Source organism: Talaromyces stipitatus, genomic scaffold, assembly GCF_000003125.1.
Source record: "Talaromyces stipitatus ATCC 10500 scf_1105507295541 genomic scaffold, whole genome shotgun sequence".
Classification (NCBI taxonomy): Eukaryota; Fungi; Ascomycota; class Eurotiomycetes; order Eurotiales; family Trichocomaceae; genus Talaromyces; species Talaromyces stipitatus.
In genome coordinates, this window is record NW_002990115.1 from 2836409 (window position 1) to 2856744 (window position 20336).

Genomic DNA, 20336 nt, shown 5'->3' on the forward strand with positions numbered 1-20336 from the left:
GGCTCTGCGAAGTCTTGTCCAAACATCGATGTGGGGTATTACGCAGGATATTCAAGCCATTCTTCATCATTCAGAAAGTGAGTCTTCATACCGCTTAAGCCGTTGCATATGTTCTTATGCGTTTCTGTTTCAGTTGCTCGATGACTAGGTAGTGACATGATGAGCCGCCAGAGTCAATATAACGCAGGATTGCAGAATCTTTGAGCTGATCGGGCCTGTCAATCCCTATTGACAAATGCCAATTTCGAAAACTGGTACTGCGATTCCAAATCCCAGCAACTGGTGATCCTTGGTGATAAGGGCCACGGAAAAACTGTTGATATGGCATTCCTTGTGGACGAACTAAATCGAAGGAATAAGTTTCAAGGACCCCAGCCCATATTGCCGGGACGATGAGACAGGTCAAGCTACCCATATATTTTCGGCTCTGATACTCTCGCTCCTTGAACAGCTTCCTAACTTGCAAAAGCGCCTTTTCGGGATGTATAAGCAGGCCCAGGTATTTGGGGTTTTTGATCCGACAACGAATGTCAAGATTATGGGAGAGTTTCTACAAAAGTTGTTAGAAGCTATTGACCGTCTGGTTTTTGCTATTATTTTGGATGATCAATTCTGTCATCAACTGCAAAATCCGGACTTTTTTTTCGCCATGTGATCCGAGACTGGTTTCATCCCAGAGTCAGACACGGCAATTGGGATGCTGTGTTTGACCTTGTCACCTATGTGTCGGATCAAATGGCGCAGGAACACTGGGGAAACGAACTGTTGTGCACAGCTGCCCGGGCCGGTTGTATGCTCCTGGTCCGGCGGCCACTGGCCAACGGTCAGCAAAATGCAGAGCTCCGGAGTGGATTGCTGCGTGAATCACGGCACGAACGAAACACGACGACATTTGATGAGCCAGCCCATCAATCAGTAGGAGAGGCTGTACTGGGAAACCATGTTAGCGTGGTAGGTAGAATGCATATTGGCAGCAAAAGACATTGAAACCCACCTCCAGTACCCAAATTCTCGCGGTGAGAACGTTTTGCATTCTGGCATCAAAGATCTGCAACCCAGACATGTTCCGCCTTTGTATCCCTCATTCCCGAGAAGGCATGCATTAGGTGGACCATCAAGTGGACCATCAGGGTGATACGGCACTCGTACGGGTTATTATGAACTCCTCGGCTTCACGACAAAGTCGGTATGACTCGGTGAGAATAATGCTCTCAGAAAGCAGCGCCGACTGGAGTAGCCATTACCGAGATGGTCAAAGGGAGCCTTTGCAGACGGCTGTGCGGCTTGGCGATCTGGAAATGTGTTCCCTCTTGATTTCCCACGGCAAGGCAGATCCACTTTCAGCTCTTCCCTATGATAGCGAACCTCAGGTAGGCCTGAAAGACAACTGTCCTGAGGACGAGGAGAAGGCGGTGGTGCAAATCCTACAATTGCTATGTGAATATGCGGGTATACAGTCATAGGTTCAATGCCAGTCTGTTGTGTTAACAGACAAGATGAAATTAGAGCAAGATAAATACTTGGTTAGATAGGGAAGTTAGCCATCAGGGAAACGGATCAAAAGTAGAATTCAAGGCACTCGAATAGAACTTGACCTAGTTAACTAGTGGTTAACTCAGTGTCGGATAGACACTGTATGACAACGACAAATGACCGTGTCCTCAGGCCGAATTTCCCAGATCTAACCGAGTTACATAGATGATTCTCCAGATGACGTCAATCCAAAACAGTAGATGTTTTAGCCGGTATCCGATTGTTTTGTTCCTTGTTTGAGATTTTTCTTTTCTTTTTTTTTTCCCTGTCAAATAAAAAATATTTTTGTTACAAAATAATAAAAAAAGGCGCAGCTTAACTTAGTTAGCTAACGTACGTCATATGAGGGATTATGTAAAATATGGAATGACCCTAACCCCATTGCATTGCATACAGAATGATGTAAATTGAGAATCTAGAATCTGTCGGAAGATAGGGATCATACTGTACACTGTACAGGGTATCTTTTTTTATATCAGATTATCACTATACTCTGGGACAGTTTCCTAATATTGAGTTAAACTTGTTGATCAATGGGAAAGGGACAATCTCTTGTACCTGTCGATCTGCCTTCTATCTCAGTATCTCCAGAAACTCAGAGGGAACGAGATTGATACGTCAACGATACGCGGTAGAATACAGGCACGTCATTTGCGCTTACATAACACGACCTGAATTCGACCAAATACAGATTACTTAGCAAATGTATGTTTTTCAATACAGTCTTATTACCTGAATATGTATGCCATCTGTATGCCATATGTACACCATCTGTATGCCATATGTACACATACGTATACATACGTACTCGGTAGTTAATTGTACCTGAAAGCAAGGCATCTTTACTAAGGACACAAACCTGATTAGTCACCAAATCAGTAGGACAGCTGTCGGTGGGGCTGATAGGGCCTGGCCAAGTCAGCTGCTTCGGGCTGTTTCTCATGTACGGAGTACGTATCTGGCTATGGCTGCTGGAATTCGTGCATGTAATGTTTTGTTTTGCATACACATTCTTACCTAGAACGTGTGTTTTTCAGGAGTACGTCTTTCTATTTTATGTATGCTGAAATGCTTATCTCTGACCGAGCTGAGCGCGTATTCACGAGATACTATCTATGGAATGACTTATCGCGGCTCCACCGGACGCAACTAGGCCGAGATTGCCCCCATTCGCCAGGTGACTCAGTGTTTCCTCTTCCAAGTACCTTGCTATTAACATTGCTTCTCAACAAGAAAAAAAATCCCGAGTCAGTAGACGATTTTATTGGGCGTGTTGGCGCGCGATCAGCTGAGTTAATAGTTTACTACTCCCTACGGAGTACTGAGTGTATTAATGAGAGAAGAGTAATAATAGAATAATACGGTAACGTATCCCCGCGAAATGCGTCGATCCAGTTCAGCGATTGGCACAGCCATCGCCCTGCGCTAGCCTCTCTCGGACTCTTTCTCCTCCCCTCTCGGGCCCATCGCCCACGCCCGCCTGCCTTGAAGCTCTCCTCATTCTGTTCTTTCTCACGCCATCTCTCTCTTTACTTTACTTTCTCCTATACTTTCTCTCCTGCTATACCAACCTATAATTTTTTTTTGCGACACCCTTTTTACCTCTTTTTTTTTTTGTGACTTGACTTGACTTGACAATTTGACAATTTGACAATCCTTCCCGAGTACGTACTTCTTTCTTTCATCCACTTCTCTTCCGACACCACACCATCTCAGCCATTGTCACCCACCATTATACCATCAACCTACTACTAGATCACCACTACTACTACTACTACTACCACGACCACGCACGAACATCGAATACATCTAACTCTCCAAGGACCATTCGCAGGAATCAAATTCAGATCCTATCTATACTCCTGTATATATATCGGATCTATATAGCCGCCTGCTGATCTCCGCGCCATCCTCGGTCAAGCCAGCAACCCTGATCCCCCCAGTGAAGGGCTGTGACTGTAGGAGTTGTTCCAGCATGGCCTCTTTCAAAGTACAACTCATCTACAAACACGCTTCAATGGGATTGGCCTGGCTGACTGACAATAGGAAACCTCCGTCTCCCGCCCCGTCCCGCATATGGGTACACCTGTCCGACAGCCTCAAGCTCAACGATCGCACTCTCACTCCATATCTCTGGGTGCCATTAATGCCAACCACCGTGTGACTCGTCGGAAAAGCATGAGTCGCAGGGGAACCGAATCAACCTCCATTGGGGCCACCTCAGGCTTCAGCTCATACCTTTCGCGCGGAATCCACGCAGCTAGCCCCGACAGCATTCCCGGACGCAAACCCTCCCCCGTCGTCATCGACGAGAACATCGCAGTTGAAGGGTCTGGCCAAGAGGACAAGCACGTCGCTACTAAGAACCGCAATCGACGAGCCAGTGAAGGCTCGCACTTGGTGCGCGGAGAAGGCAAGCGCGTGTCTAAGGAAATCCGTTGTGATCAATGCGGCAAGGGGTATAAGCACAGCAGTTGTTTGACCAAGCACATGTGCGTATACCTTGATTTACCCTACACATACAGGGCATGCTGTTTCCGGTGCAAGTGCTGACCTACACAGGTGGGAACACAATCCGGCATGGGCTGTTACGTCGAAACTTTTGATTTCCAAGCACCAACAGGTGCAGCTACTTGAGGCAGCTACTGTGTTGGTGGCCATGAACCAAGAGACTGCCGACGCAGCTGCAGAGGTCACCGCGGCGGCGGCGGCAGCAGCATCGGTGGAAGAAACCAACGAAATCGAGTCGGACATGTCTTCCGCGTCTCCCGGTGCATCTTCTGATATCCACGATGGTATCAGCTCTGCAGAGACGACTCCGCCGCCCATGGACGAGGACGACGAGATTGAGTTGGACGAGAAACCGTACATTCGCAACGGCAGCTACAGCTTCAACCACCCTTCGGCATTCTCTCGATCCTACCAGTCCGTTGCATCCAGCTCGTATGCGGACAACGGCTCTCTACACTCTCCTGCATTTTCTCACTTCCGCCATTCCAGCATCGACACTCGCCCGTCGACTGCAGAGACTACGGGCATCCACGAGGAAGACAGCGAGGCGAGTGACCTTGCAGCGGCCATCCGACTGTGCAATTTCGGGACCCCTCGTTCGAACGCCGTCGCTGGATCGTCTGATGTTCCACCCGTACCTCCTCTCCCAGCTCGCTATTTGAGCCAACAAAGCGGAATCAGCAACGCCGGCAGCCTTGGTGTCCCCGGATCTAACGCGGCTGTTTTTGGATCGTTTTCCCTCGATCCCTCGCAATCCTACAAAGTTTCGGACGAGCGAGACGTGAAGATGGGTGACGCAGATCGCGAGTCGAGACATCGCCGCAACAACGACGTCGACTTTGGCAGTCGCCAAATGCACGATGACGATGATGACGGTGTCTTTGGACGAATGGAAGAGTAATACTATCTCCTGTCTACTCGCTAGAAGATTTTATCTTCTCTTCGATCGGTCATACCATACCATCCACATCCGCTACGACACTGTACGAACCCAATTGCTTCTTGCCTTGACTTTCTGTCCCTCTTTTGGATACTTTTTTTTTTTGCGTCATGTTTTTCTTTTGTATGTGTCTAGCCAAAGCAAACATCATTCATAACTAGTGTATGTATACGTGTATGTATGTGAATACGCACGTCGTTCCACCCTTTTTTCTTATTGACAAACTGAATAGGCATTTTCAGCGTGTATTATGCTATTATCTCTGTATACATTTCAAATGCCCCTGGCTGACTGCTGTCATTGCCATTGAATATTATCACCATCTCACCGACTAAATTTATCAGCTTATCTCCGTGAACAGAGTCGAACTTGCCACTCGCTGCCTTGGTTCGATTAAAACTTCCTATTTCTGTCCCGGTCAGATTCACTCTGTCAATATTTTTTTTTTCTTTGTGGAGTGGAGGAATCAGGTAATGGTTCTCCTCTCCACATTGTTTTTTGCTCGTCTGACTCTGAATTGGCTGGGTCACATGCGATGGATAACCCTGGCTGGACGACGAGTGGACCTTTTTCCCCCCCCCCTTCTTTCTGGCAGGGCGATGAACGGTACGAGGTATTTCTTTTCGCTGAAAGTATGGTTTCCGTACACTGTATCAGTTTCTATAACTACTCTCGGTTCATTTTTCAGCATTTAAGATGTAGGAAAAAGTTGGGGTTTCTAGTTAATTATTCATAGTGCGGAGAGTCTTTCCCATCTCCAGCGGAGACATTATAGATAGTGAGTGTATAAGATACTACGTCTCCCCACAATGTCCACTTTGTAGGATCAAAGTCCGAAGTGTATTTACAAGCCACAGGCACTCGCTTACATGCCAGGGATGAATTATTCTCTTTTCGTGTCTGAGTTCTCAAACCTTGGATCCAGGAGTGACCGGAATAGGAATAGGGAAATTTCTACGGACAAAATGAACGGAAATCTGGGGAAGAGCCGAGGATGTTGAGAAAGTCTGGGGAAGTGGAAGAGTGCTTACGTGTATGTACGTTACTGACCGGATCAGGGAAATGGTTTCAACGTTTTGAGTTTGGTATTGAGAAATGAACATGAGTAACAAAACAACAATACAAGATGAGATTGAAAAGACCTCCAACTCCATACAAGTAGCAAGAAATACAAACTGGATACCTCCCCAAGAACAAACAAAACATGCCGAGCAATCAATCCTCCGCTTTTCCATCTCCCTCTCCATCAGGTGAGCCCTCCGCACTAGCAATGGGTGGTGATGACTGATTCACCACGAGTCGCCCTTTGCGTCTGGTTCTCATTGAGTTCATGCAACCGTCTTCTTTGTCGTTGGCCCATCCTATTCCTCCTTCGACGAGTCTGTGAAGGCGTGGTCTCTTCGGGAGCAGAGCTAGCCTCGGGTTGAGGGGTTGTCGATGTCGTCGAAGTCACCGACAAAGAAACGACAGGAGTCAAAATTGCCGTCTGGACCGAAGTCGAACTTTCGTATCCGTCCTGTTCTTTGCTGCTGCCCTCCTCAACAACAGCAGTTGCCTCTGAGTCGATACTGGCAGAACCAGATTGCTCCGGTTCGTCATTGGCAACAGAGGTGCCCTCGACTTGGATACTGTCTCCCGGCTCAACTATGTTGGTGGTGTTGGTGTTTGTTGTATCGGGCGGTGATGGCGACGATGATGACGCAGAATCGCCGTGCCGAATTTGAGGTCCCCTCGCCCGGATATCTACCGACGACAGGGGGCTTGTGACGTCTTCTTCGCGTCGCTTCACATCCGTAGAAGATGCTCCTGCAGAGGAGTCGTTAACTGCCGAGGCCGGGGATGTTGCTGTCGAGGATGGTGTCTGGTCGGTCGGTGAAGTTGGCTCGGATGCTTGAGGCGTCCTCGACCGGATGTCTACCGACGTAGAGGAGTTTGTGGTGTTTTCTGTTCGTCGCCTCACGTTTGTTTCTGCAGTGCACTCGGTTTGGGTGTCGACCACAACCGAGGGACTTGGGAGAGATGACGTCTGACGATCATCAACTGCTTCGGTAACGGATGGCTCTTCTTGAGGGTCTGAAGGCTCCTTGACGTGGAAATCAAACACCACAGTCGAGGTCCGTTCAGGGGTACTCTGAGAAAAAGATTGACAGAGGTCATCGTTATTGTCGAATTGTCGAGCAGAAGGTGGAACGTCGCTGGTAACTGCAGGCCGTGTTTGTCCACCAAGATCGGACTCTTCTGATTTTTCTGCCACAGGTATGCGCCGAGGGGTTGCTGGCGTTGCAAGCCTTTTGGAAGAACCGACGACTCGCTTCGGCGTGTCGAAAAAGATACCCGTTGGACGTCTGAGCACTCTGAATTGTTCACGCTCACCGATGACCACGCCTGAAGAAGCCGCATCGACGAGGAAGTCTGACATCACAGTCGAGGGATCAACTGACGGGACTCGCAGAACAGTGCGCCAGACGTAAGTCGAATCGAATTCCGATTTGGCGATTGTCCACCGCTTCTCCGAAAAGAGCGTTGGCCCAGCAGATGACGATGTGGGATCCTCAATGTAGTAGAGGCGCTCCAGGATTGTGACTTGTCGATCATCATTACTGGCCTCCGACTCCTTGGATATCTTGTCGATATCCTCCAGAACTCCCTTCAGGAAAGACTCCTTCTTGTTGCCGAGCACTATCTTGGCCCTCCTGAGATCTTCTATGGGCTTGGCAGTCGCTGCCTCCTCATCCACAACTCGCTCTGCCTTTGCCAGAACCCTCTTCCAGGCACAAAAGGCCATCCAATTAAAGGTCACTACAATGAGAGCCGTCAGCGCAAGGATCAATGGTATGCCATCGACGCTCACATCGGCAATAGGCTTTCCTGAACCGCTCCTACCAGCCCCGTTGACCGCGCTTCCACACTTGCCGTAACGACGAGATGGTAAAGGAAAACGAGGAGGATCAACTTTGAACGGATTCACCAAGCTAAGCGAGCTGATATACGAAGTGACAGTCGCCAGCGCCGATTCCCTAGGAAACAAGACGTAATCTTTTGTGCCGTTCCAAGGGCGGCTCAGGACAACGGTACTAGCAGTCGAGGGAGACAGAGAGATGATCACAGGAGGCGAGCGAATGGTACCTGTTGTCGAAATGTGTAACCAATCGCTAAAAACGGTCTTGACACAGTCCCGTGACGCTTCACTAGCAGACTGGAGTAGTACTAAAGAAGGTTCCTGAAGTTCCTTCAACCAGGGAGAAAAGATGCTGACAAGTGACGCAGCACAAATGATCAACAAAGGACTGACCAACATTTTGACGATGGCCAGAGACTTGAAATGCCTTTGTGAGAGGATAAAAAGGTCGAAATAGACTTGAGGAGGATAATAAGGCACTAGTAAAGCGTTGAGGATGAGTGTTGGTGTTGAAAGTATGATTCTCGAAGCAAAAAGATGTCTTTGGAGCTGACGAGTATGTATATGAGGAGAGATTTGCGTGATGATGAAGACGGAGGAAGAGGAAGTGAATTTCTAGTCTTAGGAGGCTGGTGCATGACTCTGACGGCATTGCCCATGACAAACAAAAAGACGAGCAAATTTTTTCTTCAGTATGCCCTGCCCCGTTTGTTTGCTTGTGGATTGCTCGGTTGGATATCTTGTCAAGGTTGACGGGTATGCCCTGAGATAACGATGGAGAAGACCCGGAGTCAGCTCGAAAACTGCAGGGCATGTGCGCCTTTTTTCATTGCCTGTCAGGGAACAAAAAAAAGCCATTCAATGAGATCATGAAACGGTGCTGGATTGGGAAGGGTGAAGATGTCATGTTTGTCGACACTTTCTGTTTTAGGGGCCGACTACTCCTTTGGGGCACGATGTATAGTCTGTGAGACCACGGCAGATATCCTTTCAGCCTTCTGTAGATACTGATCCGACAGCAGTAATATTCCAGTGGCTAATCTCAAACCTCAAACAATCAGCCCTATCTGAAGGTCAACAAAGGCCATTGTCAATCTATATTCAAAGAAACAAACTGTGATTCAAAGCTTTTGCATATCAAACATCAAGTCTCAAGTAAAGTAAATACCCATAACGCCATGCCGTTGTCATGTAATTGGACAGTAAAGATAAAATCGCCGCTCATATACTCTATTTTGTCGTATATCAATCCACATCCATCTCCTCCTCCATACCGCCATCCACCAACATCTTGGCCTTCTTCTTCTGCCGCGGTCTCTCCTCGCCAAACACCGTACCGACAGCTTTCTCCTTTTCTGCCGATGTGGTAAGAGGCACATTGTGTTCCTGCATCTCCCGCAGCTCCTTGCGAATAAGATGCTCTCCCTGGGCCACCACCCGACGATCTTCCTCGCGTTGACGTTCGCGAGCCAATTTGCCAGCAAGTCGTTTCTTTGTGAACACCCGTTCTCGGCGCTGGCGGATCTCTTCGACTCTTTCCATGGCCTTGATGGTTGCTGCGACGAGGTTGCGGTCGTATTTGACGGGGACATTGCGTTTTTGAGCGAATTGTGAAAGAAGAAGTGAAGAGTCGACAATCATTTCCTTGCCGCGGAGGGCACGGTGAGTCTTTGTCCATTTCACCTTTCTGGGTTGACGCTTCATTTTGAAGTTCTACTAGATGTTAGAAACTGTGTACCAATCTTGACGGAACCTGTTGAAATGCCGATAAACGACTGACCTTCTCGCACTTGCTTCGGCAGAAGCGAAAACTTCTGGCGTCATTTCGGACGAATGTGATTCCTTTAGAAGGATATACGCTGGATTATCATCAGTAAAAATTGCGAAGGCATGTAGATGCGGTGTCGATAACGTACGGACGAGAACAGAAACTGCACACTTCCACCCTGTGTCCGAGTCAGTAATCTCTCTTCAAGTGTATTTTGAACAGCTAACGTACCTCATCTTGAATGGTTTTACTGGTGAAGTTCCTTGAAAACGACTTTATAATCGTTGTATGTTTAGAGTCGTCGAAGAACGCAAATTCGACTTAAAGAAAATTATGTGGGGCTATATACGCTAAGCTGTTTATGGTATGGCGGGTATATATCGCCGCCAAATGCCAAGACCCGACTTTGTTCACTTTTTACATCTCGCCCTGAAGGACTATGCTCACTGACCCAGTCTCAAGCACCACAACTCTGTTACTGTCGCAGTTATTATTTTAAAAATCGATTGATAATGGCTTCCGCGTTCCTGGTTGGCCTTGGATTGGCCACCTCCGCTTTTCTGGTGAGCGAGCGCATGCACTCTAGTCGGTCAAATCTACATACTAATATCATATTCCACAGGGTCGTGCCGGATATGTTGCTCTTCAGCGTTACCGAGGAGGTGTGAATAAGGTCGGCCGTGCTTTTTACAAGGGGTATGTACACCTGATCTTCCCTGCTGGTTGTGTTGGTTGATAGGTTATTGACACTTTTCGCAGTGGCTTCGAACCCAAAATGACCCGTCGCGAGGCTTCATTAATCTTGGAACTATCGTATGTCTCCTCCCTATATTCTCCTTATAGTGTCATAGCGACTAACAGACAACGACCAGAGAGCGAACATTGACCAAGGACAAAGTCCGCAAAAACCATCGCCAGCTCATGCTCCTTAACCATCCCGACCGAGGCGGAAGCCCTTACTTGGCCACGAAAATCAACGAGGCGAAGGAATTGCTCGATAAGACTCTATAATGATGATACACATGTCTCGGCTTTTGCGTGTCTACTCACCCGGTGGTTAGACACGGCCTGCACAAGGATATGGTATCAGTTGAAGGTGCCTCTACTTGTCACCATATATATACTTTGGTTGTACATTGGGTTGCATAGCATGGCGTTTTTTGATTTGATTGCAATGTATGATATCTGTGACAGACTCGCCTCTCTAGCCTATTTCTCAAGTAACATGTATATTATTCAATGACCCAGATTTGTTCAGCAAATCACGTGTAATACTCACACTGACTCATTGTGACCATACCGGGACGTTCTCGTGGTCGCATCCGAATCTCGCATCGAATCGGCCAGAATTGAGCTTCATCGCCCGAAAAGCCCGAGCCCTTATCGATTGCTCTGCTGACTAACTCCACCCCGATCTATCACGGATCCGGCAGAACGAGACCTCCTCGTAGATTCGGCGGACGAAAACACCGCGAAGTCCGCCATGCGCCACAGCTCGTCATCCACAAAGCTGATCTTTTTTCTTCTCGATTTTGGCTCCCAGGAGAGGAATAGTTAGGCTTCCATATTCTTTTAATGGCAAGTCGATCCACACCTACGGGTTCTTTTGGGTACTGGACTGGGTGGACTGCTGCTTCCCCGCTAAAATACGGCCGTACAAGTCGCAACTCGCAAGCTAACCTTACCGTACTTACACGCGAATTTCAGCGTAGAGACAACCCCCCTGCAGCAGATTCTGCTTGTTTGAACGACTTTCCTGTTGTGTTCCTTTCATTCACTTATTATTCGTCGACGCCCTGCTGATGTCAGCGCCTCCCGTTTTACGTCTCGCAGAGAGGTCGAGTACGCTCGGAAAGTGGCGTTGAAATTCTAAATCTTTTTGTTACATTCGAGTCTCGGCGTCATCTGACAAATCGGCCTATATACCAAAAAATTCGCCCTCCAATCCTGAAGATACGCGCACTATGGAGAGTTTTGGAGACGACTCGCAAGATGGGGGAGGGTACGAGATGCCACCCCCCATATACCCGAATTATGGGGGCGCTGGCGGCAGCCCGTTCAATGCGAATCAGCCCGGGCAGGGGACTCAGGATGAGGAAAGAGACGGCGATCCGAAAAGGAGAAGGATAGCAAGAGTGGGTTTCTTTTTGATGGATCAGAACGTTGCTTATAGTCATTGTGACTGACGAGGATGTTTCTATCAAGGCTTGTGATATGTGCCGCAAGAAAAAGATCAAATGCGACGGCAAGATGCCCAAATGCTCCCACTGCATCAACTATAAGACGGAATGTATCTTTACACAGGTTGAAAAGAAGAGGAACCCTCCCAAAGGGTATGCGCGTTACCTCTTATGTCTTGAGCGAGTAGCGACTGACAGCATGCAGGGCCAAATATATCGAAGGACTAGAAAACCGGATGAGGCGGCTGGAAGGGTTATTGAAGATGGCAGGGATAGCAGATAACGAGAGTGATATTCCTTCCATCGAGCGCCGTCTGCAACAGGCCCAGCAACAATCTCAACACGGTGATCTGAACACTTTCTCTGCTGCTGTCGCCGCCGCTCGTTCCTCTCTTGAAAATCCACAAAAATCGAGTACAGGCTCACTTCATTCCACCCCACGAGACTCAAACTCGAGTTCTAGAGTAGCAGAGTCCCCTACCTCACAGGAGGACAAAGAACATGAGGTTGAGGCATTGTCGGATATGATGTGCTCGCTTGTTACCACCAATTGCGGAGAGACTAGATATATCGGTATGTCGACCTGCATTTCTGATATAATCCTTTCTGTTAAGACTAAGAAACGTGCTAGGTTCTTCCTCTGGCTTTTCAATCTTCTCGCCCCGCGGTATTCAGTGGGTTAATGAGAAGACTGGCGACACTTCATTCCACGATATGATCCAAGCCGCTTATATTGACGATAACAAATGGCTGTATTGGAAACCCGAGATTTTCAGTGACATCTTTGCCAGACGAGTCTTCAAGCCATTACCTCCAAAGGAAGAGGCCATGTCACTCTTCCGAGACTTCTTCGATAATTTCAATGCCATACTACCTCTTTTTCACGAACCCACATTCATGCACCTAGTTGAACGACAGTACTCGCGAGATCCTTATGAAGGTTCGGGATGGTGGGCTAGTATCAACATTGTTTTGGCGATCGCACACAGACTTCGTGTCATGAGCCATCTTGTCCCTCAGGAAGAGGATAAGAAGGCCTGGCTTTACCTGAAAAATGCGATGGGTGTCTTGACAGAGCTCACAATGCGCAATACAGACCTTTTAAGTGTTCAAGCACTTTTGGGAATGGTAAGATCCGAATCTTGAATCCGCGTCATTCTTGCTAATAATTCGAACAGTCGCTGTTCTTGCAAGGCACTCCCAACCCCCAACCATCTTTCTTCTTGGTGGCAGCTGCCATCAGACTTTCACACAGTATCGGGTTACATAAACGAGGTTCACTATTCAACTTGAATCCTGTTGAGGTGGAGCAGCGTAAAAGAGTCTTTTGGATTGCTTACTTGTTAGACAAAGAGTACGTATCTGACACGTTGTTAGTGGAAATATATGCTAATGTAATGTCTTTAGTATCTGCCTACGATCCGGTAGACCCCCGGTACAGGACGATGACGATATGAACGTCGAGCTTCCCAGTGAAATCCCTCCCGATAACGCTGGCCTTATCCCCTTGATAGGGGAAGGCACAGTTAATATGTTCAGATTGATGTGCAGATTCGCCATCATTGAAAGCAGAGTTTACAAAAGGTTATACTCCACCAAAGCCGCAAAACAGTCTGATGGTGAGCTCTTAAACACCATTGGTGAATTAGACAGAGAGCTGGAAGAGTGGAAAGATAGCATACCGGTCGATTACCGCCCAGAACACGAAATCAAAGCAACACATCCCCCTCTGATTCTGCATGTCATGATACTTCACTTTGCATACTACAACTGCTTGACTACGATACACCGAATGGCAGTACACCACGGCTATTGGACTAGTCGTCTGTCCAATTATGCCATACAGGGCTTGTATGCAAGACCGTTGAACCCGCGAGTCTTCTCTTCTGCCAATATCTGTGTCACCGCTGCAAGAGCATCAATAAACTTGATAAAATATATCCCTCAGGGCGATTTTGCCTGCGTATGGTAAGTTGGTGGTTGCCCATTGATATATGTACTTTTTTACTGACGATCGAAGGCTCGTCCTATATTACCCAGTCTCCGCTCTTGTCACCCTCTTTGCGAATATCCTACAAAACCCGCAGGACGCCCGTGTTCGCTCAGACATCAAATTAATGAACATTGTGGTTAATTTTCTCTCTATGCTGGGCACGGACGAGTCGAATGGAAGTGTCAGACGGATGCTAAGTGTTTGTGCGGAGTTTGAAAGAATTGCCAAAGTAGTACTCGATAAGGCAGAGAAAGAAGCGCTCTCAAAGCGAAAACGCAAAGCTTCTACAGAGGATGTAGATACCAACAATACCCAGAGAGTCGACACATCTAACAGACCGGCTGCTACTGCTGCGGACGCGGAGAATCATATAGATACCACTGCATCATCGCTCCGAGAACAGCAGCAACAACAAGCCACTCCGCCAGGCACACAACCCACAACCCAACCTCCTATAGGGGTTGTATCACCCAATCCGAGCGATATGATGTCCGGTACCTTTGGCGATATCTCAAGCGCAAATATGCCCATGTTCAATCCCGAAGTTTCTTTTGCAGATGCGCCGAATTTACAAACTACCACAGTACCGACAATGGCCTCACCTTCTGATACCCAGTTCTACCCTTTCCAGCAATCATTCGTGCCGCAGGATCTGTGGCAGATGCCGATGGGACTGGAATGGGACTGGGCGGATTTTTCCAACGTGAATCTACTGAATATGGATCAACCTGATATGTTTCAGGCGACTATGCACAATGGGATGTGATTGGATTCATGACCTGAAACGACTCTTCTAGAATGACCAGGAAGGAGTTTGGTGTTTGAGAAAAGAAGACGATATATCGGATATTTGCTGTGCATGTTTCCGATCGTCTAGGGTTAGACTTAATTCATGTCTCATGTTCTCGCTTCTGTACATTACTTTTATATTTTCGAGGAACACTCTTATGCGGATGGATGGATACCTAGGTAATAATATCCTGATTTTTCTCCCCTCTTGAGGTTGCTGTCCTTTGCACACGTTGATCCCGGATTCTGAATAATACATGATTCCACCCTTGAGCAGTGTAGATATATAACTATCGTGTAAACATATAGACTGAGATCGATCTCGGCCCGCGTTCGGCCGGTGATGACTAAGCGGGTCTGGAAAAATGGATTATTAAGGCTAGCCGATTTGTGGCTGTCACCTTACGGGGAATCAACGACATTCCACTCTATCAAGAAAGCAAGCTTCGCAAGGGGGCCAGTCAACGGTGGTCCATATTGGAGCTTTTCCATCACTTCTTATTGATTCTCAAATCGCTCCGTGGGTAGCTTTTCCAGCTTGATAGAGCCTTTGGACGATTGCGTTCGGCCATATAGAGGCTCCGCGTTATTCCATCAACCCCAAAAAGATGGCCAGTCTTTTACGACGGCCTGCACATATCGCACGGTATTCCAGAAGTGCGACAGACCTTTTTACGACCTCTAGATCGATATATCCACATCACACGAGACCGCAGCTATGGTCTTTAGTAAACGCTCGACAGGCACGATCGTACGCCTCCATTAACCCCGGAGGGGACCCGAAACGTCCGGACGACGACAAAAATAAGAAGAAAAAAGTCGAAAAGAGCAAAGATGAGGAGTTGGCTGAGTTCTTCGAGTCGCTCAAGAAGAATGGACCTGCACCGAAGAAGACGTTCAACAGTGTAGCCGATGAGAAGGAATTTCTGGAAAAGTCTGCCCAGTTCATTGAGCAGTTGGTTCACCAGACTGGAATGCCGCCACGGGAGGTGCAACTTCTGCGTCTTATTCAGACCTTGTTGGCTGATGCAAAGTATATGCCGCCTGAGATGGAGGAGTTTTTCAGAAAACATGTGGATCAGTCACAACCTATGACGTTGGAGGATTTTGATAAGTTTTCGAGGTTTTGGATACAGCGTTTGGGAGAGGATAATATAACGGCCACCGAAGCTGAGAAGCAGTCTGCCGAGGAAGTCAAGGCCTTGTTCGAAAAGGCTTCTCAAGAGAAAGCCGAGGGCGGATTTGGTGGATGGGGCGCACAACAGCAGAAAAAGACCGGCGGTCAACAGGGTCAAAAGCAGAAGGATGGCAAGGATGAAAAGAATGGGCCGAAGGTGTTCGAATTCAAATTCGATCCTAGCAGCTTTATTGTGACTTCCATTCTTTCCTATATGCTATACACGACCTTCTTCCCCGGTGAAAGCAGCAGGGATATTACATGGCAAGAATTCCGATCAAATTTCTTCGACAAGGGCCTTGTCGAGAAGTTGACTGTCATCAATCGTTCTCGTGTACGGGTCGACCTAAACCGAGAGGCGGTTGCTGGCGAAATGCCGGATTCGCCCGCTTCGCAACGCAACTTCCACTACTACTTCACCATCGGGTCGGTTGATTCATTTGAGCGCAAGTTAGAGGAAGCTCACAATGAACTGGGTATCCCCACCTCGCAACGTATCCCGGTAGCCTATGTCGATGAAGTTCCATGGCTCGCTACAGCTTTGTCCTTTGGACCTACTCTTTTGTTGATCGGATCAGTGTTCTACTTCTCAAGGAGAGCTGGTGGCGGTGCCGGTGGTCAGAGCAGCATTTTTGGTATTGGAAAGAGTCGGGCAAGGCGGTTCAATCATGAGACGGACATTAAGATCAAGTTCGCCGATGTTGCCGGTATGGACGAGGCAAAGATGGAGATCATGGAGTTTGTCAGTTTCTTGAAGGAAGCGGAAAAGTTCCAGAGACTCGGAGCAAAGATCCCTCGTGGTGCCATTCTGTCCGGACCTCCTGGTACCGGTAAGACATTGCTCGCCAAGGCCACCGCTGGTGAGTCTGGTGTGCCATTCTTCAGTGTCAGTGGATCTGAATTCGTCGAGATGTTTGTTGGTGTTGGTCCCTCTCGGGTACGTGACTTGTTCGCCAATGCTCGAAAGAACACACCTTGCATTATCTTCATCGATGAAATTGATGCCATCGGTAAATCACGATCCAAGCAGAACTTTGGTGGTGGCAATGACGAGCGTGAGAGTACACTCAACCAAATCCTGACTGAGATGGATGGTTTCAATACATCAGAGCAGGTCGTTGTTTTGGCCGGTACCAACAGACCTGATGTTCTTGACAAGGCATTGATGCGTCCTGGTCGTTTCGACAGACATATCACTATTGACCGACCGACAATGAAGGGAAGAGAGCAGATTTTCCGTGTGCATTTGAAGAAGATTCTTACGAAGGAGGATATGGATTATCTTTGTGGCCGTCTCGCTGCTTTGACTCCAGGATTCGCTGGTGCTGATATTGCCAATTGTGTCAACGAGGCTGCTTTGGTTGGTGAGTACTGACGACCATGCTCTATTTTTTCGTCTCGTGTTACTAACATTTATGAAGCTGCCCGTGAACAAGCCGAGAGTGTCAAGATGAAACACTTCGAACAGGCAATTGAGCGTGTGATTGGAGGTCTGGAGAAGAAATCTCTCGTCCTCTCGCCCGAGGAGAAACGAACAGTAGCCTACCATGAAGCCGGCCACGCCATCTGCGGCTGGTATCTGAAATGGGCCGATCCTCTTCTCAAAGTCTCAATCATTCCCAGAGGACAAGGCGCTCTCGGTTATGCGCAATACCTCCCATCCAGTGAAAACTATCTGATGACCGTCAACCAACTCATGGATCGCATGGCCATGACCCTCGGCGGCCGTGTCAGCGAAGAACTCCACTTCGACACAGTCACCAGCGGTGCATCAGACGACTTCAACAAAGTAACCCGCATGGCCAGCGCTATGGTCACCAAATTCGGCATGTCCAAGACCATCGGACCCTTGCACTTTGAAGAAGATCAACAACAACTCCACAAACCCTTCTCTGAGGAGACAGCACGAAACATCGACCTCGAGATCCGCCGTATAGTCGATGAAGCATATAAGCGTTGCACAGATCTTCTAACAAAGAAGAAGAAGGAAGTCGGCCTTGTGGCAGAGGAGTTGTTGGCCAAGGAAGTCCTGTCGCGAGATGATATGGTTCGTCTTTTGGGTCCGCGACCGTTCCCGGATACGGGGGAGTTTACGAAGTATTTCGGTGGAGGTATTATTGCACCACCTGAACCTCATGAACCTGATGAAAGTTCTACGGGTAAAGATGGTCGTGATCAAACTCCTCTTCCTACCTAAACGCTTTCAATCTCTCTCCTTTTCTTTTAGGTCATCTTGCCATCTTCCCCCTTTTCTTTTATGTACAATAAGATCTTGATCCGATCCCGATTCCTCTACCTCCTCGCAAGACCTTAAATATCTATCTATCAATTGTCTACATGGGTTCCATGGCGCGGTGTTAATTGCTACAGAAAAGAGAAAAAAATCCACCTATGTATTTTTCTTTTCTTTTCTGTTTGTTTTGACTATTGATCTCCTCTCTTAACACCATGTCCTTTTTCTTCCTTCCATCCTTCCTCTCTACTTTTGTGTTTGTGGCATAGGAATCAGTTTCTCTATTATACTCCATGTACTGGTATTACTGGTATTGAGTACAGAGATGGAAACTATACTCAATTGTTATATGTACATTGTAACATAGTCAGAATCGAAGAAAAAAATTAAATGTCTATGATAATTTTGGAAGCAACGACAATGTTTGTCTATAGGATTTGATACTATTTAGATACTAAGAGTTGTTTTATCATTCAAATAGGTATTCTCTAGAATCTTCCCTTCTCTTCATTTGCTTTGTCCTTGTTAGCTAAATCTAAATCGTCGTTTGGGTATCTTTCACACACATCCATGGTGGGTGGTGGATATCATCAGCTTTCAAAGTTTTCTCTGCTTCCTTCAAAAGGAATAGGGACAAGTGGCGAGATTATGAGAAGACGCAAGGCAGAAGACAATGAGGATCAAAGATTCGAGAGATGGTATTGATGATGACAACGGAGGTTCTTTCGAGATAGATAGATAGGTAGTATCGATACACACAAGGAGATTTGAGAAGAGTAGGAAAAAAAGGTTCGACAGACGGATCGAGGGTGTGGGTGATGAATGAAAAGTCAAGTCAAGGGAGAGAAGTCTGTGTTAGACATCGGTTTGGTATTTTTCTTTTTTGAGGAGACATCATTAATTCGTAATCCGGTGAGATGAATGTTAGAGACCCATCGTCTTGAGAAATACAGGCGATGTTGTAGAAAGAGTAGGGGACAAAGTGAAGTGGTACGCGACGAGACGATATCGTGAAAGATAAGAAAAAGTTCGATAAATAAAGAAAGTTTTACCTCTGACTGAAGGAGAGGTAGAGAAAATGAAGGTAAAACAACTGCAATTCAGCCTGAAGCGAAGTCCGTTCCGGCGAATGTGCGAATGTGCCTCTGAATTATTCAGGAGACTGCTGGCTACGACGCATCTTCTCAGCTTCGAGGTTCTCGTACAAAAGATACAACGCCTTTTCGTTAGCCTGTGCGCTACCCATGATCGTGAACATGCGCTCCCCAGTCTCGTCATGGGGTGCCTTGGCGATCGAGATTCTCGCTCCAGAGCTGCGACGGATTTCACTGATTTTGCTACCACCCCGACCAATAATGCAACCGACCATATCTGCAGGGATGCTGATATTCTGTGTCTGTACTTCTTCTCCATCATCGGTGACTAGCGGCAGATTTCGGTTGCCATTATCGCCGCTGCCACGACGATTGTAGCCGCCGCTTGGCTCGCTGAAATCTGCGCCGTTGCCAGTTCGGTTGTAGGATCGTCCACCGCCGTAGCTGCCGCCGGTCCTGTCGCCGTTGTGATTGAGTTGACCAGAACCGCCAATGGAGACACGCACGGCCGGGTTGTACAGGACGGTCCCTGTTCCACGTTGCCAGTCGTCAATGAGACACTTTCCAATTTCCCAGACCGCTTTCTCGATACCCTCTGGCGTGCCCTGCACCTCCACAATTCGCTCGGTGGACTGTGGTAGCATCTCTTTCTGCGCGACCATTCTGACGCCCGAGGCATCCTGAATGTGTTTGATCTTTAGACCTTGACGACCGATGATGGTGCCCATCTGATTGTGTGAGATCAACAAGCGAATTGCTATTGAAATCTGTAAGCCCTGGAAAATATACAAGGAGACTGTAGACTACTTACGATGAGTTCCGTTGTTCTGGACGACGCCGCCCATTCCGACCTGCGGAGCGCCTTCGAGAAGTCCTTTTGCGACAATAGAGTAGGCGCGGGCGCATCCTTGTAAGGCACCAGTCACAGTGAGAACACGATCATGCACACCCTGGACAACCTTGCTGACACCAGCTTTGACACCAGTCTCGTCGCGCAAATCCGCAACATTCTTGCCAGCCTTGCCGATAATCACACCAGCCTCCTTGGAGGAAACGATGGCTCGCAGAGTAAGAATTGCTTGCGCGTACTCTTCATCAGTCTTGGGCTGTTCCTCAAGCTCGCCTGATTCGCCAATGTTGACACGGGCGAAGGACTCGTTCAGACTGTCCTCGCCAGGCACAGATGTTTCGTGGTTTTCGGTAGCTGCTGCCATTTTTG

General features: G+C 47.8%; 8 protein-coding genes across 8 annotated transcripts, besides 2 other annotated features; 5 read left to right on the forward strand and 3 right to left on the reverse strand.

Annotated features, from left to right (window-relative positions):
• Positions 1–1137: 1137 nt before the first annotated feature.
• Positions 1138–1587, forward strand: TSTA_033790 (uncharacterized protein; the record flags this gene model as incomplete). The annotated part of the gene is made up of 2 exons (XM_002480526.1): positions 1138–1449; positions 1529–1587. Exons 1-2 carry the CDS (start codon positions 1158–1160, stop codon positions 1585–1587), a joined length of 351 nt encoding a protein of 116 aa, XP_002480571.1. The 5' UTR covers positions 1138–1157.
• Positions 1588–1803: 216 nt separating this feature from the next.
• Positions 1804–1840: a sequence feature (AT_rich).
• Positions 1841–3278: 1438 nt separating this feature from the next.
• Positions 3279–3317: a microsatellite.
• A 191-nt stretch (positions 3318–3508) lies between these two features.
• TSTA_033800 (C2H2 finger domain protein, putative) lies at positions 3509–5243 on the forward strand (the record flags this gene model as incomplete). Its single annotated transcript, XM_002480527.1, has 3 exons — positions 3509–3523; positions 3580–4025; positions 4096–5243. The coding sequence occupies 3 exons, from the start codon at positions 3509–3511 to the stop codon at positions 4943–4945; spliced, it is 1311 nt and encodes a 436-aa protein (XP_002480572.1). The 3' UTR covers positions 4946–5243.
• Positions 5244–6248: 1005 nt separating this feature from the next.
• On the reverse strand, positions 6249–8282 carry TSTA_033810 (uncharacterized protein; the record flags this gene model as incomplete). Its single annotated transcript, XM_002480528.1, has 2 exons — positions 6249–7783; positions 7868–8282. The coding sequence occupies 2 exons, from the start codon at positions 8280–8282 to the stop codon at positions 6249–6251; spliced, it is 1950 nt and encodes a 649-aa protein (XP_002480573.1).
• Positions 8283–8660: 378 nt separating this feature from the next.
• TSTA_033820 (ribosome biogenesis protein RLP24) lies at positions 8661–9941 on the reverse strand. The gene is made up of 4 exons (XM_002480529.1): positions 9883–9941; positions 9800–9829; positions 9664–9742; positions 8661–9596 (listed from the first exon to the last, which is right to left on the reverse strand). Exons 1-4 carry the CDS (start codon positions 9885–9887, stop codon positions 9129–9131), a joined length of 582 nt encoding a protein of 193 aa, XP_002480574.1. The 5' UTR covers positions 9888–9941; the 3' UTR covers positions 8661–9128.
• A 136-nt stretch (positions 9942–10077) lies between these two features.
• Positions 10078–10897, forward strand: TSTA_033830 (mitochondrial DnaJ chaperone (Tim14), putative). Its single transcript, XM_002480530.1, has 4 exons — positions 10078–10214; positions 10274–10347; positions 10411–10464; positions 10524–10897. The coding sequence occupies exons 1-4, from the start codon at positions 10164–10166 to the stop codon at positions 10660–10662; spliced, it is 318 nt and encodes a 105-aa protein (XP_002480575.1). The 5' UTR covers positions 10078–10163; the 3' UTR covers positions 10663–10897.
• Positions 10898–11615: 718 nt separating this feature from the next.
• TSTA_033840 (fungal specific transcription factor, putative) lies at positions 11616–14825 on the forward strand (the record flags this gene model as incomplete). Its single annotated transcript, XM_002480531.1, has 7 exons — positions 11616–11786; positions 11857–11984; positions 12037–12404; positions 12463–12959; positions 13010–13185; positions 13239–13799; positions 13852–14825. 7 exons carry the CDS (start codon positions 11616–11618, stop codon positions 14588–14590), a joined length of 2640 nt encoding a protein of 879 aa, XP_002480576.1. The 3' UTR covers positions 14591–14825.
• A 396-nt stretch (positions 14826–15221) lies between these two features.
• On the forward strand, positions 15222–19789 carry TSTA_033850 (mitochondrial inner membrane AAA protease Yta12, putative; the record flags this gene model as incomplete). The annotated part of the gene is made up of 2 exons (XM_002480532.1): positions 15222–17154; positions 17212–19789. 2 exons carry the CDS (start codon positions 15222–15224, stop codon positions 17985–17987), a joined length of 2709 nt encoding a protein of 902 aa, XP_002480577.1. The 3' UTR covers positions 17988–19789.
• On the reverse strand, positions 17212–20331 carry TSTA_033860 (KH domain RNA-binding protein; the record flags this gene model as incomplete). Its single annotated transcript, XM_002480533.1, has 2 exons — positions 17212–19874; positions 19929–20331. The coding sequence occupies 2 exons, from the start codon at positions 20329–20331 to the stop codon at positions 19174–19176; spliced, it is 1104 nt and encodes a 367-aa protein (XP_002480578.1). The 3' UTR covers positions 17212–19173.
• Positions 20332–20336: the final 5 nt, after the last annotated feature.